Genomic DNA, 17,325 nt, shown 5'->3' with positions numbered 1-17,325 from the left:
CCTGGGCAACAGAGCAAGAACTTAACTCAAGATAGATAGATAAATGCATTAATTAATTAATTCAAATAAAACTCCAGCCTGTTCATCCAGCTCGGCATGAATTAAACTCTTGTTGCAATGTTCCTGTCTTGATACATTCGTTCTATCTGGGCAGAGGACAAAGTGAACCCACTGGGCAGTTAGAGAACCCCTGCGCATCAGCCTGGGAGAGATAATTCATGTCCATGTGAACCCCAAATATCAGAGGCAGGTCTCAGTTAATTTAGTTTTTTGTTTTTACTTTTTTTTTTTTTTTTTTTTTGAGACAGAGTCTCACTCTGTTGCCGAGGCTGGAGTGCAGTGGTGCGATCTCAGCTCACTGCAACCTCCACCTCTTGGATTCAAGCGATTCTCCTGCCTCAGCCTCCGGAGTAGCTGAGATTACAGGCATGTGCCACCACGCCTAGTTCATTTTTGTATTTTTAGTAGAGATGAGGTTTCTCCATGTTGGCCAGGATGGTCTCGAACTCCTGACCTCAGGCGATCCACCCGACTCGGCCTCCCAAAGTGCTGGGATTACAGGCGTGACCTACCACACCCAGCCATCAGTTAATTTAGGAAGTTTATTTTGCCAAGGTTGAGGACACGTGTATGTGGCGCAGCCTCAGGAGGTCCTGACCACATGTGCCCAAGGTAGTCAGAGCACAGTTTGGTTTTACACGTTTTAGGGAGACATGAGACATCAATCAACATATGCAAGATGAACATTGGTTGGGTCTGGAAAGGCGGGACAACTCAAAGCCGGGAGGGGACTCTTCCAGGTCATAGGTAGATAAGAGACGAAAGGTTGCATTCTTTTGAGTTTCTGATGAGCCTCTCCAAAGGAGGCAATCAGATATGCATGTATCTCAGTGAGCAGAGTGGGGACTTTGTTCTTGTTGTTTTTTGTTTTTTGTGGTTTTTTGTTCTTGATTTTTTTGAGACAGAGTCTCGCTCTGTCACCCAGGCTGGAGTGCTGTGGCCGGATCTCAGCTCACTGCAAGCTCCGCCTCCCGGGTTCCCGCCATTCTCCTGCCTCAGCCTCCCGAGTAGCCGGGACTACAGGCGCCCGCCACCTCGCCCGGCTAGTTTTTTTTTTGTATTTTTTAGTAGAGACGGGGTTTCACCGTGTTAGCCAGGATGGTCTCGATCTCCTGACCTTGTGATCCGCCCGTCTCGGCCTCCCAAAGTGCTGGGATTACAGGCGTGAGCCACCGCGCCCAGCTATTTTTTTTTCTTTTGAGATGGAGTCTTGCTCTGTCTCTCAGGCTGGAGTGCAGTGGCACAATCTTGGCTCACTGCAACTTCCCCTGCCCGGGTTCAGACTACTCTCCCACCTCAGCCTCCTGAGTAGCTGGGACTACAGGTGCCTGCCACCATGCCCAGCTAATTTTTTGCATTTTTAGTAGAGACGGGGTTTCACTGTGTTGGCCAAGCTGGCCTCGAACTCCTGACCTCAGATGATCCACCCACCTCGCCCTCCCAAAGTGCTGGGATTACAGACATGAGCCACCACGCCTGGCTCGGGAAATCCTTCTAGTTTATTTATTTAATTATTTTAAATTAGAGACAGAGTCTAACTTTGTTGCCCAGGCTGGTCTTGAACTCCTGGTCTCAAGCGATCTTCCCTGCTTGGCCTCTTAAAGTGCTGGGATTACCAGCGTGAGCCACTAGGAAATCCTTTTATTCTGAACACGCCTTCTTTGGGATGTACTCCATTGTGTATCTGGTGGCGGGAGGCCCAGCAAGGCCGGAGAATGCTCCATTGTCCCCTTCCCCACCCCTTCCACCACCCCCCACCCCTTCCACCACCCCCCACCCCATAACTGGTCCCGACAGTGCCAGGCACGGCTTTCACAGAGCTTGTGTGTGCCCCTGGAGTTGGAAGGGCTTCTCTTAAGACTCATTCAGCATCCCTGCCTCAGAACAGTAACCGCTCCAACCCTCTTGTCTTCTGCTGCCTCTAGCTGGAGAGGGTCCGTGCTGGCTGTGTCTACGTCCAGGGCTGGGCTCCACCTGGGCAGAGGAAAAGGAGATCAGACTCTACCGTCTGGGTGGGAAGGTGGAAGGAGGCGCCGGGGAGAGGGGGCAGCAAGGACCTTGGGAAAAGGGCCAGTGACCCACAGGCCAAGTACACAAAGACAGCACAGATTCCGATGCTGGAAGCTGACAGCACACATCGGAGCCAGCCGGGAACACCGGGCACCGTGGTGGGCAGACACATGACACGGAGAGGCCCAGGCCACGGAGCACGTGACAGTCACACGGCTACCTCAACACCAGCGACATTTTCCTCCTGAAAGACAGCTCACTGGACTGCCAGGCTTTTTTTTTTTTTTTTTTGACACAGACTCTCGCTCTGACACCCAGACTGGAGTGCAGTGGTGCAGTCTCAGCTCACTGCAACCTCCGCCTCACAGGTTCAAGCAATTCTCCTGCCTCAGCCTTCCTAGGAGCTGAGATTACAGGCACCTGCCACCACACCCGGCTAATTCTTGTATTTTTAGTACAGACGGGATTTCACCATGTTGGTGAGGCTGGTCTCGAACTCCTGAGCTCAAGCAATCCACCTACCTTGGCCTCCCAAAGTGCTTGGATTACAGGCATAAGCCACTGTACCCCGCCCCAATTTTTTTTTTTTTTTTTAAGATCAAATAACAGGCCAGGCACGGTAGCTCATGCCTGTAATCCCAGTAATTTGGGAGGCCAAGGTGGGTGGATCTCCTGAGGTCAGGAGTTTGAGACTAGCCTGGCCAACACAGCGAAACCCCATCTCTACTAAAAATACAAAAATGAGCTGGATGTGGTGGTGTGCGCCTGTAATCCCAGCTACTCGGGAGGCTGAGGCAGGAGAATCACTTGAACCCAGAGGCAAAGGTTGCAGTGAGCCGAGATCGCACCACTGCACTCCAGCCTGGGCCACAGAGCAAAACCCTGCCTCAAAAAAAAAAAAAAAAAAAATCAAATAACAAAGTAACTCCAACATCCTGTGGCAATAAAGAGCAGGGTCGGCCGGGCGCGTGGCTCAGGCCTGTAATCCCAGCACTTTGGGAGGCCGAGGCAGGCAGATCACGAGGTCAGGAGATCGAGACCATCCTGGCTAACACAGTGAAACCCCGACTCTACTAAAAACACATAAAAATTAGCCAGGCATGGTGGCGGGCGCCTGTAGTCCCAGCTACTCAGGAGGCTGAGGCAGGAGAATGGCGTGAACCCGGAAGGCAGAGCTTTCAGTGAGCTGAGATTGCACCACTGCACTCCGGCCTGGGCAACAGAGCGAGACTCCGTCTCAAATAAATAAATAAATAAATAAATAAAAGCAGGGTCTTTGGACCTGGAATGCGGGGGTTTTTTTGACTCTATTCCCAGCCTCAACAGTATGGGACACTCGGATGAGATACTCAACTTCCTTGGGCCTCCATTTTCTCATCTGTAGAATGGGCACACAAACAGCAACTACCTCCCTAGGTTGTGGTTTCATCAGCTAAAAATATAAACAAGCTGGCTGGGTGCCACGGCTCATGCTTGTAATCCCAGCACATTGGGAGACCAGCCTGGCCAACGTGGCGAAGCCCCATCTCTACTAAAAATATAAAAATTAGCAGGGCGTGGTGGTGGGTGCCTGTAGTTCCAGCTACTCAGGAGGCTGAGGCAGGAGAACCACTTGAACCCAGGAGGTGGAGGTTGTGATGAGCTGAGATCAGGCCACTGCACTCCAGCCTGGGCGACACAGTGAGACTCTGTCTCAAAAAGTTAATAAATAAGTAAAATATAAACAAGGCCAGGTGCAATGGCTCATGCCTGTAATCCCAGCACAGGGAGGCCGAGGCGGAGGTTGCGATGAGCTGAGATCGGGCCACTGCACTGCAGCCTGGGAGACAGAGTGAGACTCTACCTAAAAAAAAATTATACACACACACACACACACACACACACACACACACAAGCTGATACACAGCAAGCACTTGAAAACAAGATCTGGGTCGGGCGCGGTGGCTCAAGCCTGTAATCCCAGCACTTTGGGAGGCCGAGATGGGCGGATCACGAGGTCAGGAGATCGAGACCATCCTGGCTAACACGGTGAAACCCCGTCTCTACTAAAAAATACAAAAAACTAGCCGGGCGCGGTAGCAGGCGCCTGTAGTCCCAACTACTCGGGAGGCTGAGGCAGGAGAATGGTGTGAACCCGGGAGGCGGAGCTTGCAGTGAGCTGAGATCCGGCCACTGCACTCCAGCCTGGGTGACACAGCGAGACTCCGTCTCAAAAAAAAAAAAAAAAAAAAAAAAGATTGTACTGGAGTTGTAAAGAGTGCTAAGCCGAATTACTTTCCTATTGGAGCTATAATATGCAAGTAAATAAAAAATCATTTGCTGGTCAGGCGCAGTGGCTCACACCTATAATCCCAGCACTTTGGAAGCCAAGGCAGTGTCTCACGTGTCCGTGTGAAGAGACCACCAAACAGGCTTTGTGTGAGCAACAAGGCTGTTTATTTCACCTGGGTGCAGGCGGGCTGAGTCCGAAAAAGGAGTCAGCAAAGGATAGTGGATTATCATTGGTTCTTATAGGTTTGGGATAGGTGGTGGAGTTAAGAGCAATGTTTTGGGGGCAGGGGGTGGATCTCACAAAGTACATTCTCAAGGGTGGGGAGATTTACAAAGAACCTTCTTAAGGGTGGGGGAGATGACAAAGTACATGGATCAGTTAGGGTGGGGCAGAAACAAATTACAATGGTGGAATGTCATCAGTTAAGGCTATTTTCACTTTTTTTGTGGATCTTCAGTTGCTTCAGGCCATCTAGATGGATAAGTGCAGGTCCCTGGGGATATGATGGCTTAGCTTGGGCTTAGAGGCCTGACAGGCAGGAGGATCACTTGAGCCCAGGAGTTTGAGACCAGCCTGGGCAACTCAGCAAGACCCCATCTCTACAAAAAGTGCAAAAATCAGCCGGGCATGGTGGTGCCCACCTGTAGTGCCAGCTACTCGGGAGGCTGAGGTGGGAGGATCACCAGAGCCTGGGAGGTCAAGGCTGCAGTGAGATATGATCACACCATTGTACTCCAGCCTGTGCAACAAGGTGAAACTGTCTCAAAAAAAAAAAAAAAAATGGCGACCGAGTGTGGTGGCTCATGCCTGTAATCTCAGCACTTTGGGAGACAGAGGCAGGGGGATCACCTGAGGTCGGGAGTTCAAGACCAGCCTGACCAACATGGAGAAACCCTGTCTCTACTAAAAATACAAAATTAGCCGGGCATGGTGATGCATGCCTGTAATCCCAGCTACTCGGGAGGATTGCTTGAACCCAGGAGGCGAAGTTTGCGGTAAGCAGAGATCGCACCACTGCACTCCAGCCTGGGCAATAAGAGCGAAACTCCATCTCAAAAAAAAAAAAAAAATGGCCTTGCTAAAGAAATAAAAACAAGGCCGGGCGCGGTGGCTCAAGCCTGTAATCCCAGCACTTTGGGAGGCCGAGGCGGGTGGATCACGAGGTCAGGAGATCGAGACCATCCTGGCTAACATGGTGAAACCCTGTCTCTACTAAAAATACAAAAAACTAGCCGGGCGCGGTGGCGGGCGCCTGTAGTCCCAGCTACTCGGAGGCTGAGGCGGGAGAATGGCGTGAACCCGGGAGGCGGAGCTTGCAGTGAGCCGAGATCGCGCCACTGCACTCCAGCCTGGGTGACAGAGTGAGACTCCGTCTCAAAAAAAAAAAAAAAAAAGAAATAAAGCATACATACACACACACTAACTGAGTTGGGGGAGAGAGAGTATGTAAGTCACAGAAGCTAAGAGATCACCCCATCAAACCCATATAAGGTCTAGCCCCCCTGGAATTTATTCTGGCATCTAGTGTGAGCGAAGGGGCTAACACAAATTTCCCCCGAAATCATTAACATAGGATTTCTCAGCCTCAACCCTGTTGACATTGGCCCCGCGTCATTCTCTGGGGTGGGGCCATCCTGTGCACTGAAGGGCTTTCAGCAGCACCTCTGGCCTCCACCCACTAGATGCCAGTAGTGCACACAGTCTCACACACACACACACCCGCCCCCATCTGGATACAGCAACCAAAAACATTTTCAGATATTGCCAAGTGTCCCCTGGGAGGGCAACCTCACCGCCCCCCCCCCCACGCCCCCTCACACACACACTGTTGAGAACCACTAGTCAAATTTAGTGGTCATTGGGCAGGGCACAATGGCTCACATGTGTAACCCCAGCACTTTGGGAGGCTGAGGTGGGAGGATCGCTTGAGCTCAGGCGTTGGAGACCAGCCTGGGCAACACAGTAAGACACCATCTCTACAAAAAAATACAAAAATTAGCCAGGCATGGTGGTGCATGCCTGTAGTCCCAGCTACTTGGGAGGCTGAGGTGGGAGAACCACTTGAGTCCAGGAGTTTGAAGCTGCAGTGAGCCATGACTATGCCACTGCACTCCAGCCTGGATGACAGGGCAAGACCCTGTCTCAGAAAAAAAAAAAAAAAAAATTTGCCAGGTGCAATGGCTCACACCTGTAATCCCGGCACTTTGGGAGGCCAAGGTGGGCAGATCACGAGGTCAGGAGTTCGAGACCAGCCTGGCCAACGTGGTGAAACCCCGTCTCTACTAAAAATACAAAAATTAGCTGGGCATGGTGGTGTGCGCCTGTAATCCCAGCTACTGGGGCAGCTGAGCCAGGAGAATGGCTTGAACCCAGGAGGCTGAGGTTGCAGTGAGCCGAGATGGCGCCACTGCACTCCAGCCTGGGTGACAGAACAAGACTCTGTCTCAAAAAAAATAAAAAAAAAATTAGTGGCCATGGCAAATGTGACATCCCAACCACATGGCCAGGATGGCTTACCCCACCCCCCACCAGCAATACACCAAAGTCCTTGAGTGCGGAAGTCAAGGACGGGAGGTGAGGAGGAGACTTCCTGGGAGGGTGGGACTGGAGGCTGTCCAAGGAAGCAGCCCCAGGAGGCCTGACCTTCACATGAGAGGCAGCACAGGAAGTCCAGTCCAGCCTCTGATAATAGTTAGACTCGTGAAAGATACAATTTATTGTTGACTCTGCGGAAAGGGAGACTAGCACCATGTTCTTAACTGGGTCTCGCATCATCAGACCCTGGAGGGTGGGCCTTCTTCACCACCCCAGCTTGCAAATGTGAAATTCAGACACAGAGAGGAGCACGAGGGCAAGGTCATATACCTAACGTTACAGGAAATGCAGAGGCAGGGTATATGGTGTGTAATAAATTATAATACTGAACACTGGAATAAAATACAATTCCAGGCTCACGCCTGGAATCCCAGCACTTTGTGAGGCCAAGGTGGGAGGATCCCTTGAGCTCAGGAGTCGGAGACCAGCCTGGACAACATAGCAAGACCCCATCTCTACAAAAAATCTTGAAAATTAGCCAGGCGTGATGGCGTGCACCTGCAGTCCCAGCTACTTGGGAGGCTGAGGTGAGGGGATTGCTTGAGTCCAGGACATTGAGGCTGCAGTGAGCTCTAAGCATGCCACTGCACCGCAGCCTAGGGGACAGAGCAAGACCCTGTCTCAAAAAAAAAAAAAAAAAAAAAATATATATATATATAGGCTGGGCGCAGTGGCTCACACCTGTAATCCCAGCACTTTGGGAGGCAGAGGTGGGCAGATGGCCTGAGGTCAGGAGTTTGAGATCAGCCTGACCAACATGGAGAAACCTTGCCTCTACTAAAAATACAAAAAAATTAGCAGGGCGTGGTGGCACACACCTGTAATCCCAGCTACTCGGGAGACTGAGGCAGGAGAATCACTTGAACCTGGGAGGCAGAGGTTGCAGAGAGCCGAGATCGCGCCATCGCACTCCAGCCTGGGCACCAAGAGTGAAACTCCGTCTCAAAGAAAAAAAACGGCAAAAGGATATGGATATAGACATAGATTTAGATATAGATATAGATATAGATATAGATATAGATATAGACACAGATACAGACATAGATATAGATATAGATATAGATACAGATATAGATACAGATACAGATACAGATATATAGATATAGATATAGATACAGATAGATACATAGATATAGATATATAGATACAGATATAGATATAGATATATAGATACAGATATAAATATAGATATAGATAGATACAGATATAGATATGGATATAGATATATAGATACAGATACAGATATAGATATAGATATAGATACAGATATATAGATACAGATATAGATATATAGATACAGATACAGATATAGATATATAGATACAGATATAGATATAGATATATAGATATAGATACAGATATAGATATATTATAATACTGGAGAGGAGTGGCGTTATTTTGGGAGAGCAAGGCAGCCCTGGCGACTCACTATCCCCTCCCAATATGTAACCCAGCTGTCTTACTCCTCCACTCTCCTCCTTGGGCCAGGCTGGGGCTGACCCACCTGGGACGAGCTCAATGCCCAGTAGAGGTGTACCAGGGGAGCCCACCAGCATCTGCACCCAGTCATGGGAGGAAAATCGTGGTTTTACTATGCAGCTTCAGGACAAGCCCTCCGGGACCCAACCTGCAAACCATATCTCCGCTCCGGAGCCCCCAGCCCAGCCCCACTGGGAGGGCTCGCGGTTAATGCAAGGATTCTGGCGAATGCAGTCTAAGTAGAATGAGAAGAGGGGCTGCGGACCGAGAAACTGAGGCAAAGCCTGGGACAGGAGGGTGGAGGCTAAGGGGGAGGGGCAGGACTTCTCAGATGCCTGTTTACCAGGCGCTCCCCTCCCTTCCTCCGCCCAATTTCTGCGGGTGGTCAAGCCTGGCTGGGGGCTGGGACGGTGGAGAAGGCACTGGTGGAGCCCTAAGGGGCCTCACCCACAAGGCAGGGGTCGGAGTACGTGGGGTCCCGGACACCTCCAGGAGGCCGCTGGGGAGGGAGGTCCCTGCACCACCTCCCCCCACCCCAGCCCCCTCTATCATCCCGGGGCGGGACCGAGGGGCGGAGCTGGAGGGTGACCGGCCGTGACGCGTGCCCCGCCCGCTCATATAGCGGCTCCCGGGGGCGCAGGGACCGTGCTCCGCCGTCTCCGCCGCATCTTCCACCCGCGCCGCCGCCGCAGCTCCCCGCGCTCGCGCCACCGCCGCCGCGTCCACCCTCAGCGCCACCGCCATGCGGGAGATCGTGCACCTGCAGGCCGGCCAGTGCGGCAACCAGATCGGGGCCAAGGTTCGAGAGGGACGGGGCCCGGGGAGGAAGCAGCGACCCCGAGGAGCGGCGCGGGGTCGGTCCCCGGAGCACCCCCCAACCTGGGAGCCTTTGGAGAGGAATGAGGTCCCCAGGAGGCCAGCGCGTCCCAGGGCCCGTGGGGGAAGGGTCGCGGGGTGGGGGTGGCAGGGCCAGGCTGGGAACAAAGAGGCTGCGGAGAGTGGGAGCCAGCCTTCTGTCCGCCTGTCACAGCTGGGCCCACAGCTGGGCCACTGTCCCATCCTCACGCACAAAGAACCCCCATGCCTCCTCCGGGCTGCAGCCTGGGTGCGCTGGCACCAGCCGGCCCCGCTGGGTGCTGACTCGGCTGCACCCCGCCCCCACCGTTCCTTCTTGCTGCCTCATCCTCGCCCCGACACCATGCCTCTAGGTCCCCCGTCACCTTGCTGGGGGAGAGGTGGCAGCTGGGGAGGTAGTTGGGGGCTGGCGGTACTCTTCCGCCTGGCCACCGGCTTCCCCTCTCTCAACTCTTCCGACCACCTCTCTCTCTAGTTTTGGGAGGTTATCAGTGACGAACATGGCATCGACCCCACAGGCACATACCATGGGGACAGTGACCTGCAACTGGAGAGGATCAACGTGTACTACAACGAGGCCACAGGTAGGGCGAAGGAGGCCCCTTCCAGGTGGGGAGGGGCAGCTGGGAGGGAACAGGATGCTACCGGGCGCCTGTGGTTCCTGGCACGCACCAAACTGCCCTCCATCTGTTTCCCTGCAGGAGGGAATTATGTCCCCAGAGCGGTGCTGGTGGACCTGGAACCCGGCACCATGGACTCTGTCCGTTCCGGCCCCTTCGGTCAGATCTTTCGGCCGGACAACTTTGTGTTTGGTGAGTCCCCCAGCAGGGAGCAGAGGCTGGAAAACCTCCTTATTCTTGCTAACACCACTGAGTCAACAGCCACCACCGGAGCCCACAGACCAGAGAGAGGTTGGACAGGGCATCAGCCACCAGCCCTGCATCCAGGGCTGTGATGGGGGGGTCGCTCGGGCCACTGTGAGAGCCCTGGGGAGGGTGGATACAGAGAGAGGGGTTCAGGGAAGGCTTCCTGGAGGAGGTGGCATTTTAATTCAACAGTCTGAACCGGAACGAGACTGCCTGGGTGCACATCCCAATTCTGCCACTTCATGCATTCAACAAATGGTGAGCACTTACTGCATACCAGGCCCTGTTCTAGAAGTTGGAGATACAGGGAAGAATCAAATAGACAGAGCTCCCTGTCTGCCCCAGTGCAGCTCACATTCTGGTGGATATGTGAGCTGATAGGCCACAAAGGAGATAAATAAGTAAAGCTCAGCCAGGGGTTGATTCAGATGGATAACTTAGGTTGGGCTCCTCAGCCTTTCTGGGCCTCAAAATCCTCTTTTTTTTTTTTCAGACAAGGTCTGTCTGTCCTGCTGTCACCCAGGCTAGAGTGCGGTCACATGATCGCGGCTCACTGTCGCCTCCACCTCCGGGCACACGTGGTCCTCTTGCCTCAGTCTCCCAAGTAACTGGGACTACAGTGCACCACCACATCCAGATAATTTTTTAGTCTTTGTAGAGAGGTGGGTCTCTGTGTTGCCCAGGCTAGTCTCAAACTCCTGGACTCAAATGATCCACTCAACTCAGCTGGGCTGGGATTACAAGCATGAGCCACTTTGCCCGGCCTCCTCGTCTTTAAAACAGGGATTTCACTGGGCATGGTGGCTCATGCCTGTAAACCCAGGACTTTGGGCTAAGTCAGGAGGAGAGCTTGAGGCCAGGAGTTCGAGACCAGCCTGGGCACCATGGCGAGACCCCGTCTCTACAAAAAGAAAAAAATTCTAATTAGCTGAGTGAGGTGGTATGCACCTGCAACCACAGCTACTCGTGAGGCTAAGGTAGGAGGAGCACTTGAGCCTGGGAAGTCGAGGCTGCCGTGACCTATGATGGTGTATGATGGTGCCACTGCACTCCAGCCTGAACGATGGCATGAGACCCTACCTCTTAAAAAGATCAAATAAAACAAGGATTCTAAAATGCTAACTATTAGAATAGTGAGGCTTAGGGTGGGCACAGTGGCTCACACCTATAATCCCAGCACTTTGGGAGGCCGAGATGGGTGGATCACCTGAGGTCGGGAGTTTGAGACCAGCCTGACCAACATGGAGAAACCCCGTCTCTACTAAAAATACAAAATTAGCCAGGCATGGTGGCGGATGCCTGTAATCGCAGCTACTCGGGAGGCTGAGGTAGGAGAATTGCTTGAACCCAGGAGGCAGAGGTTGTGGTGAGCCAAGATCACGACACTGCACTCCAGCCTGGGCGAGAGTGAAACTCCGTCTCCAAAAAAAAAAAAAAAAAAAAAAAAAGTGAGGCCTAAAGCCATTAATATATGTAAAGAATTTAGAACAATGCCTGACACAGAGAAAGAGGTAAATAAGCATTTGTCATTGTTTTCATTACTATCTGCAGTCTAGAATGTGTGTAGGATTTGGACTAGCCAAAGGGCATTGAAGGGAGGAAAGATGTTTAAGACGGAGGGAACAGCATATGTGAAGATAGTGAGGCGTCCACACCCTGGGACCATCCTTCCGGGGAAGCTTTCCTGGCTCCAGCTGGCTGCATGTCCCCACCCTGGCCTCAGGCCCTGGCTCCACCCGCCTCCAATACTCCCAGCATCTAAGATGTGCTAAATGCAGGACCTGTCCTATCTCTCTGAATCTTTTCCTCCCCTTCGCCTCTTGCTTCCATTTTACAGGTGAGAAAACAGGCACAGAGACAGTAGGTGACATGCAGAAAGTCACACCGCAAGCCGGTGAGGCTGCCAGGAGCCAGAGTGTCTGACTACTAGGTCCACATTTTGTTTTGTTTTGTTTTTTGAGACAGAGTCTCCGTTGCCCAGGCTGGAGTGCAGTGATGCAACCTCCACCTTCCCAATTCAAGCGATTCTCCTGCCCCCCGAGTAGCTGGGACTACAGGCACGTGCCACCACACCTAGCTAATTTTTTGTATTTTTAATAGAGACGGAGTTTCACCATATTGGCCAGGCTAGTCTCGAACTCCTGACCCCAGATGATCCGCCTGCCTCTGCTTCCCAAAGTGCTGGGATTACAGGTGTGAGCAATCGCGCCCAGTCTGAGTCCACACTTTTAATGCTCCTCCCACCCCCTGGCCACCCAGAGACCACAGATTCTCTTGGCCCAACTGCAAACCCTCTGTGGTCCTCCTGAAATCACTCACATCCTTTGGCCAATCTCATTTCATGTTGATTTCACCCAGCCATTTCCCAAGGACCTATTATGGGCCACGGCCACAGAACGGCATCATTATGTTTTGAAATCTTCCAACAGATCAGAGAGGGGAAGTCACTCGTCCAAGGTCACACAGTTTGTCTTGTCAGTCCTGAGAAGCTGGAGTCCAAACCACCAGGCTGGGGAGAAGGAGGGTGGGGGTGACCAGAGATGGCTTCTCTGAGGATGTGGCATTGAGCTGAGACCTGAAGGAGGTGAGGAAAAAGTCGTGTGAATACCTGGTGGGAAAGCCGCCTAGGCAGCCAGAAAAACTAGTGCAAAGGCCCCAGGGCAGGACCACACCTGGAAAGCTGAAGAAACAACTGTGGCTGAAGCAGAGTGAGGGAGAGGATGGGACAGGTCCGGCAGGGCCTTGTCGCCTGCAGGGAGGATTTGGGCTTTGACCCCAAGGCAGGTGGGAGCCCTGGAGGGCTGTAGGCAGAAGAGGGACAGGACTTAACTCAGGTGCTCTCAGGTGTCGTCTTGTGGGTACTGTGGAAAGGACAGACTGGGGGATGAGGATAGGAGCCAGGGGACCAGGACAGAGGGAACTGAACTTATCCAGGAGGGCAATGCTGGAGCTGAACCAAGGTGGAAACAGACAAGGGGTGAAAGAAAACGTTAGCTGTTCACAGTAATACTGGCCAATATTCTTTTTTTTCCTTTCGAGATGGAGTCTCCCTCTGTCGCCCAGGCTGGAGTGCAATGGCGCTATCTCGGCTCACTACAAGCTTCACCTTCCAGGTTCACGCCATTCTCCTGCCTCAGCCTCCCGAGTAGCTGGGACTACAGGCGCCCACCACCACATCCGACTAATTTTTTTCTGTTGTTAGTAGAGACACAGTTTCACATGTTAGCCAGGATGGTCTCGATCTCCTGACCTCACGATCCGCCAGCCTCGGCCTCCCAAAGTGCTGGGATTATAGGCGTGAGCCACCATACCCGGCCAATATTCTAATACTGATTCTTTTCCTCATGGAGCTTGCATTCCAAGTGAGCTTACAGACAACATGATTAACAAGAAAACACAGGCCAAGTATGGTGGCTCACACCTGTAATCCCAGCACTTTGGGAGGCCATGGCAGGTGGATTGCTCCAGCTTAGGAGTTCAAGACCAGCCTGGGCAACATGATGAAACCCCACCTCTACAAAAAAATAAAAATAAAAAAATTAACCAGATCTGGTAGCATAAGCCTGTAGTCCCAGCTACTCAGAAGACTGAGGCAGGAGATCACTTGAACCTAGGAGGTCAAGGCTGCCGTGAGCCATGATTGCACCACTGTACTCCAGCCTGGGCAACATACCAAAACCTTGCCTGGAAATGATAATAATAATGTTAATTATTAATCTTTTTATTGTTGTTTATTTATTTTAGAGACAGGGTCTTGCTCTGGCTCCCAGGCTGGAGTGCAGTGGTGTGATCATAGCTCACTGCAGCCTCCAACTCCTGGGCTCAAGCAGTCTCCCACCTCAGCCTCCCTAGTAACTGGTACTATAGGCATGCCACCACCATGACTGGCTTATATATATATATATATATATATGTATATATATATATTTAGAGACAGGGTCTCACTATGTTGCCCAGGCTGGCCTTGAACTGCTGAACTCAAGCAAAGCAATCCTCCCGCTCCGGCCTCCCAAAGTGTTGGGATTATAGGCTTGAGAGCCACCATGCCCAGTCTTGGTTTTTTTTTTTTTTTTTTTTTTTTGAGACGGAGTCTCGCTCTGTCGCCCAGGCTGGAGTGCAGTGGCACGATCTCGGCTCACTGCAAGCTCCGCCTCCCGGGTTCACGCCATTCTCCTGCCTCAGCCTCCCGAGTAGCTGGGACTACAGGCGCCCACAACCGCGCCCGGCTAATTTTTTGTATTTTTAGTAGAGACGGGGTTTCACCGTGGTCTCGATCTCCTGACCTTGTGATCCGCCCGCCTCGGCCTCCCAAAGTGCTGGGATTACAGGCGTGAGCCACCGCGCCCGGCTGGTTTTTTGTTTTGTTTTTTGTTTTTTTGGTGGTGGGGGCAGGAGGGTGTTTTGTGTGTGTGTGTGTGTGTGTGTGTGTGTGTGTGTGTGTGTGTGTGTGTTTGAGATGGAGTCTCACTCCGTTGCCCAGGCTGGAGTGCAGTGGCTCGATCTCGGCTCACCGCAGCCTCCTCCCAGGTTCAAGCGTTTCTCTTGCCTCAGCCTCCCGAGTAGCTGGGACTACAGGTGCCTGCCACAACACCTGGCTAATTGTTACTATTTTTGATAGCTACTAGTATTCCTCCAGGTGGTGGAGAGACAGGGTCGAGGGTGGGGGCTCCCCATAACTGCCTGCGCTTTGTCCCCTCCCCTTCCTTCTCCAGGCCAATCCGGAGCCGGCAACAACTGGGCAAAGGGGCACTACACGGAGGGCGCGGAGCTGGTGGACGCCGTCCTGGATGTAGTCCGGAAGGAGGCCGAGAGCTGCGACTGCCTTCAGGGCTTCCAGCTGACCCACTCGCTGGGAGGTGGCACGGGGTCTGGGATGGGCACGCTGCTCATTAGTAAGATCCGCGAGGAGTTCCCGGACCGCATCATGAACACCTTCAGCGTGGTGCCCTCGCCCAAAGTGTCGGATACGGTGGTGGAGCCCTACAACGCCACGCTGTCCGTGCACCAGCTGGTGGAGAATACGGATGAGACCTACTGCATCGACAACGAGGCGCTCTACGACATCTGCTTCCGCACCCTCAAGCTGACCACCCCCACCTACGGGGACCTCAACCACCTGGTGTCGGCCACCATGAGCGGGGTCACCACCTGCCTGCGCTTCCCGGGCCAGCTGAACGCCGACCTGCGCAAGCTGGCAGTCAACATGGTCCCCTTTCCTCGCCTGCACTTCTTCATGCCTGGCTTCGCGCCCCTGACCAGCCGGGGCAGCCAGCAGTACCGGGCCCTGACGGTGCCTGAGCTCACCCAGCAGATGTTCGACGCCAAGAACATGATGGCCGCGTGCGACCCGCGCCACGGCCGCTACCTGACCGTGGCCGCCGTGTTCCGGGGCCGCATGTCCATGAAGGAGGTGGACGAGCAGATGCTGAGCGTGCAGAGCAAGAACAGCAGCTACTTCGTGGAGTGGATCCCCAACAACGTGAAGACGGCCGTGTGCGACATCCCGCCCCGCGGCCTGAAGATGGCTGCAACCTTCATCGGCAACAGCACGGCCATCCAGGAGCTGTTCAAGCGCATCTCCGAGCAGTTCACGGCCATGTTCCGGCGCAAGGCCTTCCTGCACTGGTACACGGGCGAGGGCATGGACGAGATGGAGTTCACCGAGGCCGAGAGCAACATGAATGATCTGGTATCTGAGTACCAGCAGTACCAGGATGCCACTGCCGAGGAGGGCGAGTTCGAGGAGGAGGCGGAGGAGGAGGTGGCCTAGGCTGCTCCCATCGCTTCCCATCTTTCCCCTTGAGGCTTCTGACCTTTGACCCCCTAGGCCCCCCATCTCTGACCCCTGGAGCCCCACTTTCCCTCCAAGCCTGACTTCCCCGCAACCGTAAGACTTGGCCCTGACCCTAACAATACCTTTGGAGCTCGCTTTACCTCTGGCTACTTCATCTCCAACCCTGGCTCCCCTTTGACCCTTGAGCCCCAATTTATCTTTGACCCTCTTGAGCTCTTCCAACCTTGACATTCCCAGGAGGAGCCCCGCTTCACCCTTCTGACTCTGGGAACGCGCCTTTAACTTTGCGGGTCCTCCTTCACCCCTGACCTCTGCTTCACCTTTGACCCCTGCCCCCCATGAATCCCATTTTACCTCTAGACCTAGAAGTTCTGGTTTATGTTTGACCCCTCCCTCTGAGCTGCACTTCACCTCTGACCTTGCCTCACCTTTAACCCCATCACCTGAGCCCCAGCTCCTACCTCTGACCTCAACTTCTCTTTGACCTCTGAATCCCCTCTGACCCCAACTTCTCTTTCACCCCCATGAGTCCCATTTTACCTCTACACCTGTAAGTCCTGGTTTGCACTGGACCCCTCCCTCCGAGCTGCAGTTCACCTTTGAACTTGCCTCACCTTCCACTCCCCACAGCCCCAGCTCCTACCTCTGACCCCAGCTTCTCCTGGCTCCCACAGGCCCCATATGCGTCCTCCCTGCCTCACTCCCCTCAGCCCCTGCCGACCTTAGCTTATCTGGGAGAGAAACAAGGCCCGGTTCCTGTGAGGAGGAGAGGTTGCCCCTGCCCTCCCTTCCCGCATCCCTGCCTTGCCCTCAATAAATAAATTGATTGTTGTCCTGGATGTTTCTGCCGAATTCCTCTTTCCTCTCTTAGAGCAAATGCCAGCTTTTCTCTACAGGATGGAGGAGGGTACCAATGACATCTCATCTCTGGGTGGGGAGGGATCAGACAGGCCAGGCTAGGCCACCCACTAGTGCTGAGGTGTTGACTAAGCCATTTGCCCTCTCTGAGCCTCAGTCTTCCCACCTGTAAAATGGGGTCATGTGTTTTCCCCCAGGATCCTCTCACAACTGTTACAGGAATAGGGTCCCGATCCAGACCCCCAGAGAGCGTTCTTGGATCTTACACAAGAAAGAATTCAGGGCAAGTCCATAAAGTAAAAGCACATTTATTAAGAAAGTAAAGGAGCCGGGCACAGTGGCTCACACCTGTAATCCAACACTTTGGGAGGCCGAAGCAGGCAGATCACCTGAGGACAGGGGAGACCAGCCTGATCAACATGGCAAAATCCCATCTCTACTAAAAATTAAAAAATTCGCCAGGCGTGGTGGTGGGCGCTTGTAGTCTCAGGTACTCCAGAGGCTGAGGCAGGAGAATCGCTTGAACCTGGGAGGCA

At 53.2% G+C, this 17,325-nt stretch overlaps 1 protein-coding gene across 1 annotated transcript; it reads left to right on the top strand.

The window, feature by feature from the left end:
* The first annotated feature begins 9,061 nt into the window (after positions 1-9,061).
* Positions 9,062-16,770, top strand: TUBB4A (tubulin beta 4A class IVa). Its single transcript, XM_045380197.2, has 4 exons — positions 9,062-9,215; positions 9,747-9,855; positions 9,973-10,083; positions 14,850-16,770. Exons 1-4 carry the CDS (start codon positions 9,159-9,161, stop codon positions 15,905-15,907), a joined length of 1,335 nt encoding a protein of 444 aa, XP_045236132.1. The 5' UTR covers positions 9,062-9,158; the 3' UTR covers positions 15,908-16,770.
* The last annotated feature ends 555 nt before the right edge of the window (positions 16,771-17,325 follow it).

Source organism: Macaca fascicularis, chromosome 19 (genome assembly GCF_037993035.2).
Source record: "Macaca fascicularis isolate 582-1 chromosome 19, T2T-MFA8v1.1".
Lineage (NCBI taxonomy): Eukaryota > Metazoa > Chordata > Mammalia > Primates > Cercopithecidae > Macaca > Macaca fascicularis.
This window is presented reverse-complemented; position numbering and strand designations above follow the sequence as displayed.

What these genes read in the sequence shown, in the direction of transcription:
- TUBB4A (XM_045380197.2), top strand. Translation starts at nt 9,159, where the DNA reads ATGCGGGAGATCGTGCACCTGCAGGCCGGCCAGTGCGGCAACCAGATC. An exon ending in GCAACCAGATCGGGGCCAAG is followed by an intron (nt 9,216 to 9,746) that starts GTTCGAGAGGGA and finishes CTCTCTCTCTAG; the next exon opens with TTTTGGGAGGTTATCAGTGA. An exon ending in GCCGGACAACTTTGTGTTTG is followed by an intron (nt 10,084 to 14,849) that starts GTGAGTCCCCCA and finishes TTCCTTCTCCAG; the next exon opens with GCCAATCCGGAGCCGGCAAC.